General features: G+C 45.5%; 1 protein-coding gene across 6 annotated transcripts in view; it reads left to right on the top strand.

The window, feature by feature from the left end:
- Positions 1-3191: 3191 nt before the first annotated feature.
- The window catches only part of CLASP1 (cytoplasmic linker associated protein 1), a 173070-nt gene continuing 153719 nt past the window's right edge, over positions 3192-22542 (top strand). For 5 of the 6 annotated variants that reach the window (XM_069021037.1, XM_069021036.1, XM_069021034.1 and 2 more), the window contains exons 1-2: positions 3192-3297; positions 15511-15985. In XM_069021037.1, the coding sequence (XP_068877138.1) occupies positions 15791-15985 (195 nt within the window). In that variant the 5' untranslated portion in view covers positions 3192-3297; positions 15511-15790. Of the gene's footprint in view, positions 3298-8144; positions 8308-15510; positions 15986-22542 lie in introns of all 6 variants that reach the window. The other variant, XM_069021032.1, reaches the window with a different exon arrangement.

The raw sequence follows: 22542 nt of genomic DNA, 5'->3' as shown, positions 1-22542 counted from the left end.
AGGTCTGTCACAGGTGTGCCAGAGCTAATGCAGAGTGATGGCCCTGGGAAAGCTGAGAGGCTGTGCCGAGGAATCGAGAATCCTGAGATTAATGTCGAGAAACCTAAAGGGCAAGAATCAGAACAATGCTTTCACCTCCTACTTTTAAAACATTGGAAGAAAACCTGCAGGTTACAATGTATTTTGTACTTATTTTCCTAATGAAAACGAGGCTTATGTGACCAGTCTGTCTGTCCGCTTCTATTCAACTGCCAGGCTAACTCCCTCCTTTTTCCTTCTCGGTGTTTAGGGGGGAGGAAACAATCTCAAGTTTCATGAGCAATGGAAGAGAGAAATAATCATTGCCAGCCTCGGGGGAAGGCAGGAGGGAGCTCGGGCGTGGTGTGATCCCTTGTGATGGAAGGCTGCCCTTCCATCTGCACGCGGATACAGCCCTGGACTAACCCGCCCGTGTCCCCTTGGAGGGGAGTGGCACAGGACACACAAAGGAAGGTAGGGCTGCTGAGAGAGCAGGGTGGATTAGAGGGACAAAGAACAGAGACCTGTGAGAAGCCAGGCATCATTAGTGCTGCTGCTCATGGAGCAATTTGGTTGTCTTAAATATAGGCATAAACTGTTCTAAAAGTCCCTGGAGGGAGCAAGGAAACAGTCATGTAATAACAGGCAAAAAAATCCAAACATTAGAGCTGATTAGGTGACAAATTTATTTCTGTGTAGAGACTTTACCTGCTTTAAATAAAAATGTGACGAAAACACATAGAGAAAGACCATGTCGACAATCTGTCAGTTGCACAATGAGGAAACTTCTAAGTTTCGTGCAGTTGTTGTCTCCCGAAGTCTTGTAACCAAAGGGAGAATAAAAGCCACATTTTCTGTGCAAGTTTTATCTACGAGGGGAAAAAAAAATACTTTAACCTATGCCAGCTGCATTTCTCAGCATTCCTTTACAAAGCTTTAGGCTGCCAAACATTGACTGTAGAATCACCAGAAGTAAGAATCTGTGAAAAAAGGGCAAACATGCAATTGTATCAGAAGGCAGTTTTGGGAGATTTCCAAAGTAAATGCCTCGTTATTGTAATACTGAAGAGAATAAAGTCACAGCAAAAGTGTGATACACAATAAATAATAAATGTGTGATGCAAAGTTACTGATTTCTTACTGAACTAAACTAAATATTGCTTATCATAATTCACCTAACTTAGAACTATTCAGGTTTTATCTCATTTTCTTGTTCAAAATGAAATGTGAAGGTATTTGGGAACAGAGAGGGAACTGTCTAGACTCTCTGAGAGAATTTTGCCTGTAGTTCTAGCAGATCCAGATGACATGGAACGATTGGTCCTTTATTAATGTACCCATGATCTCTGTCGTCAGAGATCATGTTGCCCTCCAGTTGGGAGAGTGCAAAACAGGAGAAGGGCAAACCGCTGGAGGAGTCCTGTTTGCAGAACTGCCCAACCAGGGAGGGAAAACACTCGGCACATGGGTTGTGCTTCCTCTGGGAGCAGATAGAGAGTGAAATGGGGACTGGGTAGCCACAACAGTTGAAGCAGAGCTGTTGTGTCTCTACTGTGGGTAGTAGTGCTTAGCCAGTTAGGGCTCTCAGGAGATTAGCTACTGCCTGGGGGTAAGAACCATGGTAATTTCTAAAGCTGGTTTGTAATCACCTGCTTTCAGTTTACTGAGAGCTGGCATCCTTTTAAGCACTAATATCCCCAGCTTTCTCTTGACATCTGTGCAGCCTGTTCCAGACTTCACACTCAGCCTCTGCCGATGGCTTTACCCAAAGCAGCAGTTAGGTATTGCTCTGGAACCTGATGGCAAAAAAGAACAAACTGGCAAATCTAGGATTATTTGGAGGGGGCTTGCCAAGAGTCATTGCTGTGCCAGAGGCACGAGCCAAGGAGAAGGGCATTATTATTTCACTAAGTTATTAATGAAAGTCAATCATTTGTTCCGCATACAGCTCTCCCATGTTTTGATGGCTCAGACTCCGTGCTCGTTGGGAGCTGCAGTGTTACGGAGGTCAGCTGCCTTCTGCAGCACAGAGGACGAGGACAGTGGTAGTTTGAGGGGATATGGAGATTCATTCCCCAACCAACAGGAGAAAAGCAGTCATGAGCCCAGGCAACAAGATGGTCAAATACATCTTGGTAAAGAGCTTCTGCACAGGGCATTTGTTTCCCAATCTCACCTCAGTTTTATAGTGGAGGCGCTGGAAATCTTTCCATGAAGGAGAAATAATTAGTTACTTTTAAATGCAGCTTTTTAACTAAGGCTGTACAAAACAGAGAGACATGGAGCACGTCCAGTGGAGGGCAACAAAGATGATTAAGAGATTGGAGCATCTCTAATATGAGAAAAAGCTGAGAGAATTGGGGCTGTTCAGCCTTGAGAAGAGATGACAGAGTGGACCTCATCCGTGTGTATAAGTATCTAAAGGGGGATGCCAAGAGGATGGATCCAGACTCTGCTCGGTGGTGCCCAGCAACAGAAGAAGCAACGGGCAGAAACTGATGCACAGGAATTTCCACCTGAACAGGAGGAAGAACTTCTTTACTGTGCAGTGACCGCGCACTGGAACAGCTTGTCCAGAGACAGGGTGGAGTTTCCCCCATTCCAGAGCTGTGTGGGCACAATGCTGTGCCATGTGCTCTCGGATGGCCCTGCTGGAGCAGGGAGGTTGCACCAGGTGACCCGCTGAGGTCCCTTTCAGCCTGACGCGCTCTGTGGTTCTGTGGAACAGTTTTCCTCCCCGGGGATTCCCTAAAGGAGGGCAGTGCGCGGCCACGGCCTCACGGCAGCACTGAGCCCCCGCGCTCTCCGCGCGCAGTGCTGGGAATTCCTCTCAAAGCGTTTCGGCCTGGCCCCGGTCGGAGCAGCAGCCGGGGGCGCCGCAGTGCCCGGAGGCCGGTCAGCGGGGACGGGGCCGTGGCATTCCCGGGAACACGCCTGGCATTCCCAGGAACGCGCGTGTCCGCGCTCCCCGGTCCGCCTCCCGGCGGGCGGGGTCGCCATGGCGACCGGGCGCGCGGTAACGGTCCCGGCGCATGCGCACGGCGCGCGCTGACCTCACCGCGGTACCCGCGGCCGCAGGGCGGCGCCGCGCCGGCGCGCGGGGCGGGGCGGGGCGGGGCGGGCGCGGGCGGCGCGTGCGCTCTGGGTCCCCCATTCTTCCCGTGGTTAGCGGGGCGCGCGCGCGGCCATGGAGCGGAGCGGGCGCCGCCGCCGCCGGCACTGAGGGAAGGAGACGCGAGAGGGAGAAGGGAGCGCATCCGCCCGGCCCCCGCCCCGCAGGTACCGCCCGCGCCCGCACCGCGCGGGGGCCGCGGGGAGAAGCGCGGTCGGGGGGGCTTTGTGTGCGGTGCCGCCGCCGCCGCCGCCGCCGGGTGACCGCGGGGAGCGCGGTTCGGGGCGGGGCCGACCCGCCCGCGGCACCGGCCGGGAGGAGCGCGGTGCCGGCTCTTCCAGCGGCGCGGTTCGGGAAGGGCAGGGGAGGGCGGTCCGGCGGGACCTGGGGTGCGGGGGCTGCCGGGGCCTGGCGCGGGGCCGCCCCTCGGCCCCCCGCCCTGGGGCCGCCGAGCACCGGCCGTGCGGGAGCGGCGGTGCCGGGGCCGTGTCAGAGAGGGGGGTCCCGGTGAGGGTTCCCGCTGGAACAAACAGCTCCGTGAAGGGAGGGAGGTGCGGCCGTGCTGCGCTCAGCGAGCAGCGCGGGGCTTTGCTAACGCTTGAGGCTGCTGTGCTCCCGAAAGCATCGTGTGGTTTGGGTGGGTTCAGCCCTTGCGCTTGGCCCCTTTGTGCACGTGCCGAGCTCTGCTTCGTTTATATCTGGCTGCATTTTTAATGGAAGTTGGGTCGGAACTATGAGTTTGTCCGGAGAGGTGGGTTGGTCATTAGACAAAATCGTGCAGAAATGCTTCAGAGGTACTGGATCTGAGTACATAAAATGTAGTTGTGTGTGTTACAGGCCTGTGTGGGCTCTGCTTAAGATATTTTTAATGCTATACGTCTAAAGATACTGGTGAGGAAGGGAAAGGCTGCCTCCTTCCCCAACACCCTGCACAGCCGCTTGACAAGGTTGTGGGAAACTGAGGTAGGATAACAGGCTCAGGGTTGTCTGGGAAGCCTGTGGTGGAGTAGCACAGAGGCTCCCCAGGTGTGTGGGTTGTTCTGACCAATAGATCTCTCTGCCCCATGTGGACTTATTTCATAAGTCAGTGTTTAGTAAAGGAGACTAGGGTTAAGTAAAGTAGCATATGCCAAGCCAGTGTTAATAGAGCAGGGATGTGGTTTCCAGCCCAGCACTTGTGCCAGCATCAGAGACAAATAAGTCTTAGTCCATTTTGCTGCTGAGCAGTGCAGCCCATTTCTCTGCATCTTTTGGGCAGTTGCATCTCTGTTCTGTACTCCTCTTGATGCTGCCTGGGCACTGTTGAAGACAAATCAAAGTATTGTTGCTTGATACCTGGAGACACAGATCCACTATTTAGAGCTTAGATTAGTTCTCGGAAAGGTTTTGGAAGTTGCAGGTATTTGCTTCCATGTGGGATTCTGAATTGGATTTAAGAGGTTTGCAGCTGGAGAGGGGATACATTTGAGAACTTGCAATAGGAGTGAGCTTTCTCTTGAGAAAAGGGCTACACCCAAGTGCAGGATGGAACTGCAGTACTGTCATATTCAGGGTCTTCCTTGTCGTGGCAACACAGCTTGATGTGTGGAATAAGCCTTTGTGCTGCAGTACTGGGCTTGGCAAAGTCGAGCCTTTGCTTGTTTTCTCTGTTGAACTCTGTCAGTGGGACTGAAGCCTGGAAGTTACGAGAGGGACAGAGGAATGACATGTCACCATGGGCAATTCTCTGTGTATTTCGTAGTCTCCCTTGCTTAAATTTGTTTTTAAATTGTTGCCAACATAAATACATTTTTTTCATACTGATGCCTGCAACATTCCTATGAAGTCCTTAGAATTTGTCAAGCAGCTTCAGAAGTTTCTGTTGCAAGAAGAAAAATGCCATGGAGTTATACACTTCAGCCTTGCTTCACTTAGCTGATAGCAAGCGGTGTTAAAAGTGATAGAACAGCAAGTTTTGGAAGTGGAAATGTTTCTCTGGTTCACATGATGTTCCCCAGAAGTACAGCTGGAGAGAGTGCCTGTGATTGAATGAGTTGGTCCTCCATGCATCTTTGAAGTTCTATAGGAATCTTAAATCTATGCTGCAACTTAGGTATTAAGAAAACCATATATTTAAACAGCAAAAGTCAAACTGAAATGATGTATCTGTTTCTCCCATGTTAATCCTTCTCTATCCATCAGGCAATTTGGTCAGAGCTGTTGGATGTTAGAGGATGAGAGTTGACAGCAAGTCTGGCCACTTCTGTAGTGATTTACAACATCACAGAGGAGGATGAGGGCGAGAGGTCCTCTACAGAGGAGCCCTCAACTACCTTTGTGTCCGGGGTAGGTCAGAAGAAGTTTCAAGAGGCTGGACACAAAATGCTCAGATGGATAAAGTAGTGACCATCCCTGCATGTACCTTACCATTTCAACATCCGTGTGGGTTTTTGTGAGAGTAATGTGGCTTTGAAGCTTGGGGACAGCCATTACAGGTCCCTTCTGGCCTCAGATGACTTTGGATCAGGCTCATGTGTCACCCTGAGCGTCTCATTATCTCAGGCCTTGCCTAGACTAGGGCTGGAAATCTTGCTGGCATGCCTGGATGGGGCTTACTGCTGTTCATGCCTCCTTGGCTGGCAGTTGTAATTGAAGCTTCTCCTGGATTCTGACAGCGCCTGCTCACCTTGGAGCAGTGATTGCCAGTGCAGTGGAGAAAATGCTGGCAAGTATGGAAAGGTCTGTCACCCGAGTGAATAAAATAGACTGTCCTTGTCTATTAATTTCTTCAGACTGTGACTTAAGTAAATTCTAATCAGTCTGACTGTGAGGGAAGGGGTTTGCTTCTTTCCTTGATGCAGGTTGATGTGACAGTGATGTGCAGCTTTAGCTTTACCTTGCTGTTTGATGGTGTCCACTTCATGTTGGACTTTGCTCAGTTGCTCCATTTCCATCCCACTATACAGTGTTGAAGTTTGCATTATGTGTTTCTTTAGAGCTCATTCAGTGGTTTGGATCTTGTCCATTGGACCAACCTGTTACCAGTTCTCAAAGCTGTGTGAAAGCCTGACGTGAGCTGGTTATGAGCTTTGCACAGTGGGATACTGAGGAGCTGAGCACATGCGTGTTCCTTGGCATTCTGCACTGCACTGGTGTCTGGCTCTGTCATCCATGGGAGAGTTCACTTTCTCCTCCCTTTGGCAGCATTAGCACTCTTACACCTGAAAAGAAACCACACGACAAAACGTAAATGAACTGGGTGGAGTTGTAACTGCTCAAGTTATAGAAGGGCAACAAATGGGTTTTGTCCAAGAGGCTGCAGGTGCTCCCCAAGAGATTTGATCTCAATTCATGGTTAGTGTTTGAGTTCATCTGGCTTCCTGTTCTGGCCTTTAATCAAATCTCTGCATGTTTGGCTCTGCAAGGAGGGAGATGTCCATTCTGCATCCAGAAACAAGCATGCCAAGTAGGAGCCACAAAATTAATAATTAGACAAGCGTCATCATCATTAGTTTATTGTGAGTGGGAAGATTTAAAAATCTCTAATTTGTTTCCACTGACAGCAAGATAACAGACTAAACAGCCTGACCAGGCCAGTCCCTGATGCAGCATTTCAGTATTTCAGGATTAATCTGTGGCTCTTTCTTTACATTTTGCTTGTAGATGCTTTAGATTCCAAGATATTTCAGAAAGCCAAATTTAACCAACAGTAATTTGCTGAGGCAGAGATCTGATCAAAATAAAGTCAAATTTTGACAGGTGTTTCAAAGTGCTGCTGAGCAGAAGGGAGGAATTGCAGGTGTGTCTCTGCCTGTTACATGCAGGTGGTTTTGTCAGGCAGAAGTTCTCTTAATTCTTACTAAGGTTCATCCCAATTCATGGTAGTGCCAAATAAAACCTCTTTCTGCTCCTCCCTGTCCTGTGCTTCTTCCACCCACTGTTTTATGTACCTTGAAGTGTCATGGTGGCTTTCTGCACTCCCCTGCAGCCTGTATTGAGGGATTTCTTTGACCATCCACTTTGATGCAGTTGCAAGTGCCAGGCTGAGTAGAATCTGCTTAAGCCTTAATGTAAAGGGTAACCCTTCTTCCCCTCTCTGGAGCTGAACTGATTATAGGTGCTGGCTTCTACTCCCCTGTCAGCAGCTGAAATCCTGCTGCTGCTGAGTTCTCTCCTTGGCCAAGAATTTCCATGGCAGTCCTGGAGAACAGGGGTAGGTAAAGACCCCTGTTTTGCCATGCAGAAAACTTGTGCTTAGAGTCACAGAAGAGAGATGGGTGTTAGCTGGGGAGCCTGAAGAGAGACCAAGAAAATAACCTTTTTCTAAAACTGTTGACTTGCAAACTGCTGCTGTTGCATTCCACAGCCAGTGTCCCTTGAGGGCTTGCACCCAAGGTTTGGTCTTGCGTATTATTTTTCCGTTCCAGCCTGTCATTTTACTATTAGCACTTGTCTCTCAAGTACTTCCTTCCAGGGTAGTTCTGGCTTGGACTTCTACACAAAAACTTACTACTGTGTCACTAGCCAATTAATTATCAGTAAGAATAGCAAGGTCCTGGAGGACTGGAGTAAGAAATTTATGTCAAACACACTGCTCTCTTTAAAATTCAGTTATTCAGATCTTATACCAACGTGTGATGGTGTCAGTTTTTCTTTTCCCAAGGTGTTCTCTCACCCTCAGTTACCACTGCAGACTTGTTTTGCAGTGACTCCGGGGAAGGCACCTTATACCTGCCTGTAAAATAGGAAGGTGGTATCATACTACTTTTTTCTTCAAGTGATGTACACAAAGGAGATGCTTTCCATCTTCAGGACTGCCTGAAGTAGTAATCTTAGCCCAAGGGACTTCATCAGTCACAATGCAGAGAGAGATTACACAATTCAGATGTTCTGTGAAGCCACTTGTCCTGCCAGCAAACTGCAAGGGATGATGGGTCACTGCTCTAACTCTCAGTGGTGTTCTACTTCAAACCTTGCTAAGCATTTTACCCACAAAAGTCTATTCTTTTTCTTTTCTTCCCTTGTTGTTTTCCAGATGATCCAGTATTGCTGCTGGATTGTGGAGGAGAGGGTTAGGATGTGACTGGAAGATTTTGGCCTCCACTCCTAGTTCCTGTAGAAAGGGGGCTGATGCCACTTCCATTCTTCTGGATGCCACCACAGCCCCTTGGGGGGAGCCTTGCGCACCAAGCTGGAAGGTTGTAGTGGTTTGGTCCAAAATACTCATTACTGTTTAATGACTCTTTAGGCATGTAAGAGTTGAAGAATGGGTGTGTCATGGATCTTAGGCAGCTGCTTTGTCAGCTTGTATGCTGTTCAGCTCCACCATGGGGCTCTTCTGGGGTAACGTGGGGGCATTTGCTCCTTGTCCTTCAAAGCCCCTCGAGATGTCTTCAAAAGTCCTGCCCTTGGTCTCTGGCACTTTGAAGAATGTGAAGACAAAGAAGATGACCAGGAAAACAAGGAAGATGAGGAACACATGGGAGCCACATAGTTTCTCTGCATAGGGGAAGAGCATTCCCACCAAGAAATTGGAGGTCCAGTTGGAACAACTGGCCACTGTCACAGCTGCAGGTCGTGGGCCCTGGCTGAAGAGTTCTGCCACAATGAACCAGGGGATAGGGCCAGGGCCAATCTCAAAAAGAGCCACAAAGCCAAAAGTGGCAGCAATGCTGATGTACCTGATCCAGTCCACGATGTCCTTTAGAGCTAAAGCTACAGTCATAACAGCAGCACACACAGCCATGCCAGCCAAACCAACTAAATGGAGGGTCCAGCACGCTCCACCAGGAAGAGCGACACCACAGTATAGAGCCAGTGCTGTATGGTTTGTGTGCCAGGGTCCCACAGTGTCAGAGCTGCAGTCTGCAGGCTCTGAGATAAAGTTAGATCTCTAGAATGAGGGACAGGGAGGATATTTTTATATACATAAACCCAAAACTCGGGTACTATTTACAGAATTAAGTGTCATGATGACAGTCATGTGTCTCCGCTGCCACTGGTCCCATAGGCCCTTAATAAATTGCTTGTAGTACGTTACCTTGGAACCATGAACTGAGATGTCTACAAGAGGGAGTCTGCACAGAGCAGTTCCTGACATTGTAGGATTTTGAGCTGCATCTTGGCACTTGAACTGTTAAAGAGGAAGGAGACCTTGAAAGCTCATTCTAGACTCGTCCTTGGTCTCAGACAAAGTTAAAACCAAACTAATTTCAGAGAGGGGTTGTACTAGGGAAACAAAAGATGTTAAAGCTCATCTCATTTTCTACTGTACTCTGGAAGGGTTACTCCCCATTCTGCAAAGTGGTTTCGTTAGTGTAGGGTATTGGAGTCACACTGAGGTGACCTGCGAGTTGTCTTGATTTGCTGCAGCTTCATTACTGAGGAGATTTTTTTTGAACATTGTTGCATTGCTGAAATTGGTAGCTCTATGTGAGGTGTTCAGCTACCCAGGCAGCAATGTAAACCTTTAGTAGAGGCATAAGAATTTCTGTTATCTGAAGCTTATCTCTCGTCTTATCCAGGCTAGGTAATGCAACTTTCACAGGCAGCATCTGGCCTAGAAGGACTGTGTATGGGGGAGAAGGCCACAGTTAGCTTAAGCCCTGGAAATCTTTCAGCTGTCTTCGTTCTAGACATCTGCCTCAGTTTTCCTGATGGCAGTGGAGTTGTGCCCTGCTGGAGGTTGCTTACTGTCTGTGCTTGTGAATATGAACCCCTTAAGAGACTCTAGGCAAGTTTGAAGACCAGCCAGTATTTAGCAGAGTCCTAGCAAGCCTTCAGACCTGGCTCTTCTGAGGATGAACTGCTTGCAGCAGTAGAGTTTTACAAACACTGCTTTAGTATGGCCAGTGCTGTGGGAGGAGAAAGAAACCCTCATTTGAAGACCTTCCCGAAAAGAAGCTGCATCCACCTAGGCAGTGCTTTGCTTATCAGCAAGGTTGGACTGAGAAGTGGTGGCACTGGCACTGTCTGAGGACAGTTAAAGTTACTGGATGGGTGTGGAAGAAGTGCATCAAGTGCCTCCAGAGACACTTGGTACAGGGAGATAAGCACCGGGCTGTCCCTCCAGCTAATTAGACAAGCATGAGTTGTCAGTCTGGAAATCTAAGATACCATCTTTGGATTAGGGGGAGGCTTAAGTACAGGGCAACACTAATTATTGATTTAAAACAATCACAGTGATTGTGTAATATTCCCCTGGCACTAGAGAAGCATTATTGCCTACTTATGGATACAGGTGAACAGTGGGGAGAGCCCGTCTGTCAGTTGCTGGGTGTTTCCTACAAACTCCCTTTGGCTCCAGAAAAATGTTGCTTTCGTCTTCAAGTAGGACACTTGATGTTTTACTTGCCACCTCCTTCTCTCAGAGTTTGAAGAGTACGAACACTTTGAGCTGCTTTGTTCATGGCTGCTTGCACACCCGAGGGAAGAGTAGGTTTGATTGAGTGCTTGGTGACTGTAATGCTTTGTAGAGGCCTGATGCCAGTCCCCTCTGGGGAGGGTATAGCTGTACTGGTAGAAGCAAAAACAGAGAAGTGGACAGAGGGCTGAGAACTTCCACCCACCCTTCCTGCAGAGCTGCAGTTCGATACTGCCTTGGCTGATGAGATCTCCGCTTAGTCTTTGCAGCACATGGGCTCCAGGTGCTGTTCTAATATCTCTGAAGTTCTTGCCCAAGGGGCTTGGCTGGCAAAGCAAGTTATGTTGTTTACACTGCCCACCTTGCAGAAGTGGTGAACTACTGCAGGTTGGATGCCTGGTTGCTTTTATACTTGAAAAAATTGCTCCATTTGGGTAGGATGGAGATCTCCTGAAGGATCAGAGTTCTTTGTTGTGGAAAGTCAAGGTCTGTGAAATATACCTTGAACTAATTTTAAACTGAAGTGACTATGCAATTAGGTCCTGAGACCTGTGAAGAAGGAGACTTGTTGGTACAGTTGTGTTGCTGTGTTGTTTCCACAGCTGTTGGGCTACAGCTAACCACATACACAAAAAAAAAAAGGCACCAAATGAGTGTGGTCATATTTACAGGTTGGTTATAAATTAAGCTTACTGGCTGGAAGTTGAGAGATACCTTCAGGAAGATGACTGGAAAGGGCTGGTTATTGAATGGTGCTGGCTCTTGCCTCCAGTGATTGTGAGTGGCAGCAAGAGGCTTGTCTCTGCATGCTTGTGTCTGGAGCAGTTGTGTTTTGAGCAGTTGTCTGGGGAGGTTATGGACTGCATTGACTTTCTGGCAAATGAAGATGACAGTGAAACATGACAAAGATGATAATCTGATGTCTAGAGCAGAAGAGAGCACAACATCATTTTTAAGGTCAAATAGCAATATTGGAAGAACTCCCAAGGATAGGCAGGACCCTAAGAGAGTAGTAGTGCATTTTTAATGTGCTTCAGGTTTCCTTCCTTGAAAGAAGGAAGGAAATCTTGAAGATGATTCAAAATTTCCTGTAATGTTATCCTAAGATAAAGTCTTACTTGAGAATTGCAAATCATGCACTTTTACTTAGTCTGAGGTCAGTGGTGTTTTCCTAAGTGCTGAAAAAAATCATTGACTTAGGTACCTGGTTAATATTGCCACAGCATCTTAGGTAACAAGTCTTTCCTTGTTACTGTTTGGATTAATTTATTCTATGTGTCTAGCCAGTTGCTTTACTGTGAATTCTATTGGTTTTTATGCTGTTATGATGGTAGTATCTAAGCTGAGTAACTTTGGGCTGTTTGGTCTTTGTCAGCTTTCCCCTTTAAATTCATAATTTTGAACTCCAAGGTGGCATTAAACATAAACCTCTTTATAATGGCTTTCTGCTGGATAGCTGTTGATGGAAAATTTGGGTGTTACAAAGCACATTGTTTTGATGGCTCATTAATGAAACAGAACTTCTTTTCAGTGACAGAATTGGGGTAGTTTTTTCTCTTGGATTATTTTGTCTACATGTTGAGCCTAGCCTGTCTCTTCAAGGGCAGACTGTAAGGCTTGGAGGAGGATTGGAGAAAACCCTTGCTCTGGAACTTACACTGGCAACCCATCTTAAAACTTGGAGGAGCTCCAAACACAGGACCTGTGCCACTGAGTTATTAATTTTGAGTTCTGCATGGCTGTTCTTCTGTGGGAAGAGGTTGTACTCAACATCCCAGTCCAACCAAAGCTGTTTGTATCTTGTAACATTGGCTACCCGGAAAGTCCAGGAACAGAAGTAGACCACTGGGGCTGAGATTGTGGCTTAGTGTTTTTCAAAGATTGTTATGTGGGGAGCATCTGCCCAGATGATTGCAGACTTGATGGGATGCAGCAGCCATATGCTTCATTGTCTGAGAAGTTAATTTTTTTGTCGGCTTGGGTCTTGTTTTGTTTTTCTCAGGTGTTATTTTTTCCACTTCCTCCTGTGGGGAAGAGGGGAGTCAACAAACTTCCTAACATTATAGAAAAGTTTTTTTTTTGAGATGTGCTACTTAAACACCTGTTAGATGGTAGATGCAAGCTACATTGAGCTTTTCCTCTTGGCTTCCTATTACTGTTTTCCTCAGGATTGAAAGATGTTTCTGGCTCTTCTTCCCTCTATGCATTTGATAGCGGTGCCATAATGTATGGTGGATCTTCTTTAGGCTCCTCAAGGTTGTGGACAAATTTGTTTTTCTGTAGTGCACCATGATTTTTATCCTATGCCTTCCTTCATGTGTTTAAAAAGCGAGGAATGTGGAGAGAAATTTGTTTACAATAGTTTGCTTTAAAGATTGTTTCTGTGCTTGTAGGCAGAGACTTCTTCAATGAAAACCACATAGAAGACAGACCTGAAACTTTGAATGCTCCTTTCTCATGGCAGTATGGCCAGCTTATGGTTTCTGGACGTGCTGGGACTTGCCTCTGTGTGATGTTAGTAAAAAATGGCTATTCTGTGGTAACTAGCACTGCTTCACGCCCTTCTGTAATCTGAATTTTCAAGTTTAAGCAAGTTCTACATTTCCATTTTAAAAGCAGTGAAGACTTCTTTCACCATATTCTATCCAGTTTAGCAGAAGAGTCCCTTTCTGGACATGTGTGCAGCTTCTGGAGTCCAGAAACAAACTGCTCAGCTAACTTGAAGGGTTTCAGCTAGAATGTGGTAGCAGTTTAATACCAGTTCCTTGTCCCTTCTCCAGTAGCTCCATGCTAGCGAGGTGTCCAGTGAAGTGCTTCCCTACTAGGTGAAAATCCTTCCACTGAATATTTAGACATTGCTGTGTGTAAGACTGTCTCCCATAACTGGAGTGTCTGCAGCAAAGAGCAAGACCAGCCTGTGCTGGAGGGCAGGGCAGGGGCCAGTATTCAAAGCTGCAGACAGGGAGACCTGGATGAAAACATCTGCTGTGCTTGTACAATTGTGGAAGTGGCTCTGGTTTTGTGCCTGTGCTGTCATGGGAGTGAGTGCCATGTCATGAACATTTTGGCTGAGGATGGGAAAGCTCAGAGTGCTTCTTTCAGGTTTGGTGCTAAACTGACCCAAGTGAGAAACTGTAGCATCAGTAGAAACTGCAATGGAAAAGGCAATGCTTCCTTCTAGTTTGGAGTTTTCATTTAGAAAGAAAAAAGGCGTTAAGAGTAGTGATTGAAGTAAGTGTTGACAATTTTAGAATTTAAAATCAAATCCCTCTTGAGGTGACTTGAAACAAAATGTGGGAGTTTTGAGTGTCCTTGAGATGGTTCAGGTTGGGGTAGGGGTCACAAGCAGTAATCTGTCACAGCACTAACTTAAAGCTTGAGGTGCTGTGTGTGCAGTTGCAGCCAAAGCTTCCTTGCTGCTCTGGGGGTGAGTTTTTGCTGGCAAGGAGGGAGCTTAGTGTACAGACAAGAGCAATCCCTTCTGGCTGAGGGTAGGATTTTCCCAGCAGTTGGTTGAGGTGAGTCCATGGGTGTACAGAACCAGTTTTGATCCCAATCAGCCAGTGGGAATTTGAACTGGTTGCCTTGAATGGAGGGACCTGCACTCTGGTGACTCCTGCACAAACCAGTGTGGGAAGCTGGGACACGTGTGGCAATGCTTGTAGGGTTAGGGACATGCTTGTAGGTTAAGCCCTCAGAGTTGAATCTAGATGCTGTGCTTGGTGGTGGTAAGATGTGGCCAAAGAGGATGGGGGTGACATAATGAACTGAATAGTCTGCTGTGCAAAAGGTGCTTTTGTTTCCAGGCTGGGGTTCTTATGTGCGTCTCGTCTGTGTCAGGTCTACTTTGTTTTATTAAGACTTTTGTGAAGGCTTTATTTCCTCAAACAGAAGGTATTTAGATTTGCTGCCCCAGTGCTTCCAATTAGTGAACTTGTGCCTCCAGCTTCCTTCCAGTTGTTTATTGAACCAGGTGTCTGCTGCACAGTCTCTTCCCTTACTCTGAGCTTGACCTGCTTTCCTCATGTTGGCAGAAAAAGTAGGGCAGATTTCTAGCTTTGAATATTATTAGCCAGGAAACAAAAAGATGCCCTGGGTTTTTATCACCCCCTTCCTAAAAGAGCTAACCTGTGATGAGGGAGTGCTTCAGGAAGCACTATGGTGATGCCAGGAGCCCTGGTCTGTGGGCAGGTGGAGGACAAACCCCTCGTCTGTTCCCTGGCCGTCTTGTGGGATTCATTTGGCTGCAGATGGAGGGACAAAAAAAGTCCCTGATGAAGTCCAGGGACAAGAGACTTTATAGGGTTCAGTTTAACCAGAGCCCAAACATAGAGTAATTTCTTTTTTTTTTTTTTTTTTTTGCATAAGCCAAAAGCTTCTGAGGTGATACTGTGCCTCTGAGTGGCAGCAAAAGTCTGGCCTGACCTTTCTTGTTGTGGCCTTGGTTGTCAGAACTGTGTTTAGAGTGTGCCAGTGAATGCTCTTTCCTGGACAATGTGTAGTTGGGATGTAACAGAATTCAGCCTGGAAACAGCTTGAGCACCTAGTTTTTGAAAGCTGATCATTTTACATTCCTGGAGCCCTGTGTTAGTGCTTTATCTTGCTGACCAGCTGATGACATTGATTGCTGAAGGCCAACAGTCAAAACAGGATCCCGACCTCTTCCTGCTTTCACTTAAAGTAGATAGGTTTTCCTGGTGACCTGTTTAAGGATTTTGTCCCCACCGTTTTGGGTGAATGGTAGCAGTTGCAATAATACTGATTATTAATCAGCAGTTACTTTAAGCCACAATTTTATTGTCTGTCACTAAAACTTCTAGGGAACTGATGGGTAACTGCTATTGTAAAGAATAACCAAAGGTTTTTGTCCTGACCTACCTTGTTTGATTCCTTAAAATAGACCAATGCTGCTTGTATCTGACTTACCACAGCTTCACAGCTGTATATGAATAACCTATTTTGTGACATGCTTTCAGTCTTTTTTTTTTCCTCCAGTCTTAATTTAACCTATAATACTGTTCTTTTTCATTTCTTTCAGAATGGACTGCTGAATTGGGATTTATTGCAGACTCAACTGTACAGTGCTGCTCGTTGCTTCATCTATTACCAGTTATTTAAATTGGACTTTTAATATCCTGCCAGCTGCTGTGCACACACACATGCTGCATTGTTGCCATTCTCAGAATTGCATCTTTGAAACCCAGGCCCTCAGTAACCTTCATCGAAGAAAGAGGCGACCTCCTGCGTGCGTTTGTAGAGGGAGATTTTGGCCCTGCTGCCCTCTGGCTTTCTGGCTGGTGCTGTATTTCTGAGACACCATGGAGCCCAGTATGGAGTACTGCCTAGCGCAGGTGCTGCAGAAGGATGTTGGAAAGAGACTTCAGGTTGGCCAGGAATTGATAGATTATTTCTCAGATAAACAGAAGTCAGCTGATCTTGAACATGATCAGACTATGCTGGATAAAATGGTTGATGGACTGGCCACTTCTTGGGTAAATTCCAGCAATTATAAGGTAAGACTTTGTTATGTGGAATGTGATTGCTGTCAGAAGTTTCGATGTCAAGTGCTACTTGATCTAAATGAAAGCTGTATAGTAGACATTCTATTATACTGTTCTGTAAGCTGGTAATTACACTGAATCAGTGATTGTTGTTCCAAATCTTGGCAGCTGATAGCTGCTATGATATTGAGGACTCAAGGCAGTAAGAATTCAGTAAATGGTGTTTTAAGCACTAGTGGATTTACATTTGGTGTTCATAGTTTGTGGTATCCTGGTTTCTTTGTGTACCTTGTTAGCTGGTGGCACTCTTTGATCATGCCAGTAGTTAGCAATGTTGATGATTTCCTGCCATACTAAAAGGTTTATAAAACTGAAAAAAGCATATATAAACTGCACTTGTTTTCACTGTCATTAAACCTTGCTAGACTTCTTTTCCTGTTTTCTGTGGGCAACACAGTAGATCAATTGTACTTGGCTCAAGAAAGATAATGTCTGTATGAGTCTTCTGTTGAGTTTGATAGTGTTGAGATGAGCTGGTAGGACACGGAACTCCACTGCCTTGTTGTCCCTGTCACGTTACTTCATCTCCCCACAGGTTTAGAGAGAAAGTCCTACCACAGCCATGTACTGTGGGAGTGGGGAGGGATTCTCAGCTGTGACTTGAAAAACTTCTGTCCTGGTCTGTTCATGAGGCTCTCTGAAAAGTCTAATAAGAGTACTGAAGCTATTGTATGGGATGTAATAGTGTTCCTTTTTGATGAGTCCAGAAGAATCTTGGAGTGAAAGTTGCTACAGAGCTGAGCCTGAAGATATGTCACTGAGGGTTGTACTGGAGTTCACGCCTGTAGAAGTGAAGGAGAGACTGGCTGTATAGGTTGTAAGTGCTCTGGAGCTCAACATACTCAAATTAATTAAAATTATTTTTGACAGAAGTTATGATTGGGAAGTGGTTGTGAGGTTGTAGAGTGTTCTGCACAACTGCATTTCTTTGTCTGTGTTTTTGTCAACAAGCAGCTGCTGTAGAAGCTGTTTGGCATGTAGGGGTGAAAAAAACCCCAAACACTAAAAACACGATCACCAAACCACCAAAGCTGATACTCAATAGAGGATCTGTTCTGGTGGAGCACAGGAAGAAATTCTTAGTTTGCTGTTGTGAACAAGCAGTATACATATAATGTTCAGACAGTATTGCATATTCTTATTGCCCCTTTTCTTGCTAGCTGGTTTTCTCTTACAAACTTTGATGATTCTGGGTGGAAGAGTAACCCAAGCACAGTAAAATTGAAATTGTTACAAAATGTGCTATTTGCATGGATTTCATGAAGTGATGTGAATCACAGAGCTGTGCAGTGCTTTGCAATCCCTGTATCCCACTTAGTCTGCAGAATTTCTATTCCGATAACTTGCTCGTCTTCCCAGTCTTTAGTCTGTTGAACTACACACTTACGATGATCTCTGTGGTATTCATTTTCCAGTAACAAACTGGTGGCACTTCTGTACTGCAGTGACTCTGTTCCAGAACTCATGCTGCTGAGCTGGCTGTTCATTAATGTGTGTGTTCTATAGATAGCATTTGCTGTAATTAATAAGTTCTAGTAAGCATAACAGAGACATGTCTCAGATGTCTGGAGGGTGTTTTCTCAGTGAATGAATATAATAGGAGATGTGAAGCTTTTGAGTGGGGCAAGCTGACTGTTTGGAGGTCAGTGATGTGGTGAAGTCTACTTCAAGATCCAGCCAAGGCTTAGTGCACCCTCTTATGCCAGTCTCTTCCTTTTGTTTTAATGCCTGCATCTGCATTATCTTTGCCTTTTTCCCTGACTGCTTGTGGGGTGGGGTTTGGAAGCTCTGCTTTTTCTGGTGTGAGAGAGCACATGGGAGCTGGTATCATTTGATCCAGTTCATGGATTAGTGTGTCAACTTTAGGAGTGAAAGGCCAAGCATCACTGCTCTAGGATAGCCATCTGGAGAGCAAAACTGCAATGGTCTGGTCTCAGTGGAAGAAGCTGAAATATTTGTAGTCTGTTCTCACCTCAGTCTCTTAATTTGAAAAAGTATCAGCTTAAAACAAAGATTGAGATCTACATGATTTGAATTTTCCTAATACGTGAGTGATAAAGTGTGTGTTCTCAGAATAAGACTGAGTGTGGATAACAGATCCATTATCTTGGGACAGCATGCAGTTGATTCATGGCTCCTGCCTGTCTAGGACTCCTCTAACTAAGCCCTTGTGCTTATATGTTATCACCAAGGAAACATCATCAAACCAGAGAAGTGACATCTCTAAGGCAAACTAGTTCAGTTTGGATTAAAAGGAGCTTGAAATGATGATGAAATTGCACCTTTACAGGAAGGGCTAGAGCAGTCTCCCTCATTGGCATACAAGTTTGATCTGTGTATGTCATGGCCATCACTGACCTTTTTAGCCTTTGCTGTTTTTCTGTACATTGTTTCTATTTTTTTGTGACACTATTTTATGCAGCTCTTGACGTCAACACGATGACTGTAGACAATGGAGTCGTCTTTTTCAAGAGATTCAGGAAGAAATAGAATGAAGGAGGGCAGAGATGCTTTTCTTTCCTGGTGCTGTCCAAGTCTGTTAAAAACATCATGCGTAAAACATAGTGAGGCTTAACATGCTTTTGATAGCACTCAGTCCTCTGAAACTCTTCTAACAAATGGTCTTGTGACCTGATCACTGGTTCCTCCTTTGTAACAGGCAGGTGCCTTACGTGCAGAAGGCACTTGGATAGTTCAGGATAGTTCAGCTTTTCAAGTCAAGGAAACATAAAGGTGATTATATGAAACAAGGCACTGAGGTCCAGTGCAAAGCCATTTGCATGTTTGTGCTTGCCAGCAGTGTGCTTGAGCTGCACCTAACAGCCATTGCAGGCTTGAATTTCCCCAGCAGTACTTACAGGTGGGTAGAAGACAGAAGAATGGGGCAGAGTAAAAAGATGAATTCTCTTTGAGAGCTCTTACTCCTCTTTGGAGGGCAGTTGCTTAGAGCAGACAGCCTGTGTTTGTGTGGGCACTAGGAGTTGTGGATTACACCAGTGAGGTTGGGGTGGGGAAGGTATTGCAGGATGCTGCAGACCAAAGAGGAATTCTGCCTCTGGTCTGTTTCTTCATTTTGTGCTTTGTTTGCTTGGTCGGTGGTGTTTCAGGATGGTGGTTCTGCTTGACTTATTTCTTTCCCTGATAAGGATACAAGAGAATTATTTTGGTGAGCTTTGAATCTCTGAACAATAACCAAGGCCTGCACAGAGCTGTCTGTCTTGAGACATGAGGCAAAACAGCACAGCAGTGTCAGAGGCTTCAGCGTGCTCTCTCAGGTTCACAATCCTATGGCAAGGGGAGAGAGCTGAAATCGTCGGTAATCCCTTGGTGAGCCATCTCGCTTTGAGCTGCTTCTGCAGTATTTAGTAATGCTGATGTTAAGTGTGCAGCATCTCCTGGCTCATCTGTGGCTGATGAGCCTTTCTCAGCACCCAAACCATGGTGTTTCATATTAAGGTGTAATGTAAAGTAATATGTACAGGATCTTAAAGTGGTTTTCAACCAGCCTGATACTCCGAGAGGTGAACTGAGAGTGTTTAGCAGTGACCTTCTCTCGCCTGCTTCTCCTCAACAGTATTGGGAGATGAGGTTTCTTGCACGTTTCTTTTCCCTGGGATGTGTTGCCTGTGCTGTTTGAGTTGAGGTTTCCAGTGGAAACAGCCCTTGTTACTGCAGGTTTTTTTTAGACAAACATCCAAGAGTGAACTCGGAGATCGATGGTGACAGAGCCTTCAAGCAGGTCAGGGTCCAACATACTGAAGACAGATTCTATTCAGTGTTTTCACATGTTGCAGAGTGGTAGGAGAGGCCAGTTTGAAGTGAAACTGGACGGAGGTTTGCTGTAAGGAATTGGATGAAGCTTTGTATTTTTTTCATGCACTTTGGCAAGTAGTGAATTTTGGTTCTGCACTGCTCTCACTGGACAGGGTTTGCTTTCCAAGGAGAGTATCTCACCTTGCATAGGATGGTCCCTTTGTCCCAGTGCAGCTGGGTCTGTGCAAGGCTCTGTGCCCAGCGGCCTGCAGGACTGGGTTTTGCCTCCGAGAGGCAAGTTAGGAACTGACATGGTTAACAGACCCCCAGGTCTGAGGACACATCCACAGCCTCCTGCTGTGCTGATAGACTCAGTCTGTCAGGGCAGGGCTGTGTCCTGAGCTTTGTTTTTGTTCATGTATGCAGCACTTCAGATTTGATTTGTTTAGCTCCCAGCTCATTTTGTTACTGAGAGAGACATCATGGTCTTTAAAGTAAAATGTGAGATGTTAATGAGAATTTTTTTGATATGGTGAAATATTGCATGGATATTTTATTTCCCCTGACAAAATTCCTAATAGCATTAGAGAAAGCAACCTTCCATTCTGATCTGTTTCTGAATATCAAGCATTACAAGAGCACGTTTCACTGAGCTAAAGAGAAATAAAACTTGCATACATAAATTAGCTGGCTTTCTTAAACTGTGTATTGAATAATTTTTTTTGCTTGCTAATTGAGGGGTAGAACAGATGGTGCAGGCTTAGTTTAAAGTGACGTCCATTAGAGTTACTTAAGCTGATGAATGGTTGTTCACTATAAGCATACATTTGTTCTCTATACCATGTTTATTTTGGTTGAAATTCGGCAGAAGAAATCCAGATTTAAGAAATAATTATCATGCATGGTTATGGGCTGATATGATAATTTGGTGAGTGTGTTTTGTTGAGTGTTTAATGCACGGAGGAAAAGGGCTTCACCATCTGGGGAAGAAAAAGAGACTTGTAAAGGGTTTCCAAGCAGCTGCTGTTAGCTGCTGAGTTTTGAGCTGCTGGGGGTGCACGGAGATCAGTAATGTATACATTCATCTAGCACTTTCATCTCTTAAAACCTTTTTACCTTGAAGCTGAAATTGCTGCTAAAAATGAATTAAATTAGTTTAGAGGCACAAAAGATAGGAGAAAGGGACTGTGGAGGAAAAGTGATCTTGAGATCTGGACTTAAGAGTAGAGCCTATTCCTTGCATATGCCCATATTGCAAAAGGTATCTTGGCAGAAACTGCTTTTGATGACTTTCCTTGTGGGGAGAAGAGTTACCTTAGGAAGGGCTAAGGACTCATTTGGTTTGAACTGCATTTGTGGAGTGTGCCCAGTCCTTATTTTTAGGCTTCTATGCTGGCATGCTCCTAATAGGTGGGTTTTCCTGCCTTAAACTTGTGGAAGAGCAGTGTTTTGGCTTCAGGATATCCAGTTTCCTGTAGGCATTGATGTTAATTCCCAGTCCAGCTGATGCGTTGTTTTCCCTCTGGCTCTAATAGCTGGACCTGCCTTCCCAACGCTTTAACTGCTCCGTGTGGTAACTCGATTGGATTATGGTGCAGCTCTTACCTCTGGTACCAACAGTGTGGGCACTGCCACAGAGGGTGCAGTGGAAAACAGAAGACTGTAGCAGCTGGAGTAGATCAAATTCAGTACTAGCTTCAGACTTTTGTATTCAGGGAAGGGGAAGAATTATGTGCTCTAGCAAGTCAGCATTTAGAATTTCCCTGTGGATTTTTCTTCATACTTAAAAGGTAATAATGACTGGTGTAGCAGGATGGATTGTCCTTTTCTGACTGCAGTGGGAAGAACTGGAGTGGAGCAGTAATGCTTTATTGTTTTATGCACAATGTGGATGTGCTACTGATGGCATAAAACAAAAGGTTTGTGAGCCTGAGTGTACCAAAGAACTGCATCTTTCAGTTGTTTACCAAGGTATTACCAAATAAAATATAAATAATGAGAACCTACAGGATCTCAAGGGAGTGTGAAGAGTGGAAACACAGTGTTGAAATAATGAGGACAGAAGTTTGTTTCCATAGTGGCACATTTATGCCTAACCTCTTTTCCACTGGCTTTAGAGCTCAATATCCAGAACTCATTCATGAAATGGAGGGGAAAATAACCCCATCCCTGAGAAGAAATGTAGCTTTTGCAAACCAAAGTGTATTTTCTTTTGGGTCAGCTGTTTCAGAAGTAGTTGAAGCCTGGAACAGAGTCCTCAAGTGTCCCAGAAGTGTCTGCAACACAGCAGCCTTCCAAACCCTAATGAGATGCTTTAGACCAACCAAGAGTTTCACATACAGTAAAACCCCTCCAACAGTTTTCACCTCTCTTGTTTCCACCAAAGCAGCCTAATTGCAACACTTACATGGTGTTTAATTAAAGACAGCTTGATATCATGTCTTTTGGTGTCTCATAGTGGATGGTGAGAAATAAATGGAAAAACGGGATACAAAGCAAAAGTCTCCTGTACATATCACTCTGGGATTGTAGGGATCTGAGTCCCTGATTTTGTTTGCTGACCAAGTTAAGTTCCCATAGGATTTGAGGGCTGGGACTAACAAATGTTGTCTGTGACTCTTTTTTTTTCTTCTTTGTTTGGTGTATCAGTGTGGGGTTTTTTTTTTTGTCATTTTGCATTTTTGTGTTGTAGTTTTGGTTTTGTTCGGTTTTTTTGGTGTGTGTTCTTTTAGGGGGTGGGTTTGTTTTTTTTTGTT

This window comes from Aphelocoma coerulescens, chromosome 7 (genome assembly GCF_041296385.1).
Source record: "Aphelocoma coerulescens isolate FSJ_1873_10779 chromosome 7, UR_Acoe_1.0, whole genome shotgun sequence".
Lineage (NCBI taxonomy): Eukaryota > Metazoa > Chordata > Aves > Passeriformes > Corvidae > Aphelocoma > Aphelocoma coerulescens.
The sequence above is the reverse complement of the archived record's forward strand: the minus strand, read 5'-3'. Positions and strand labels throughout refer to the sequence as shown.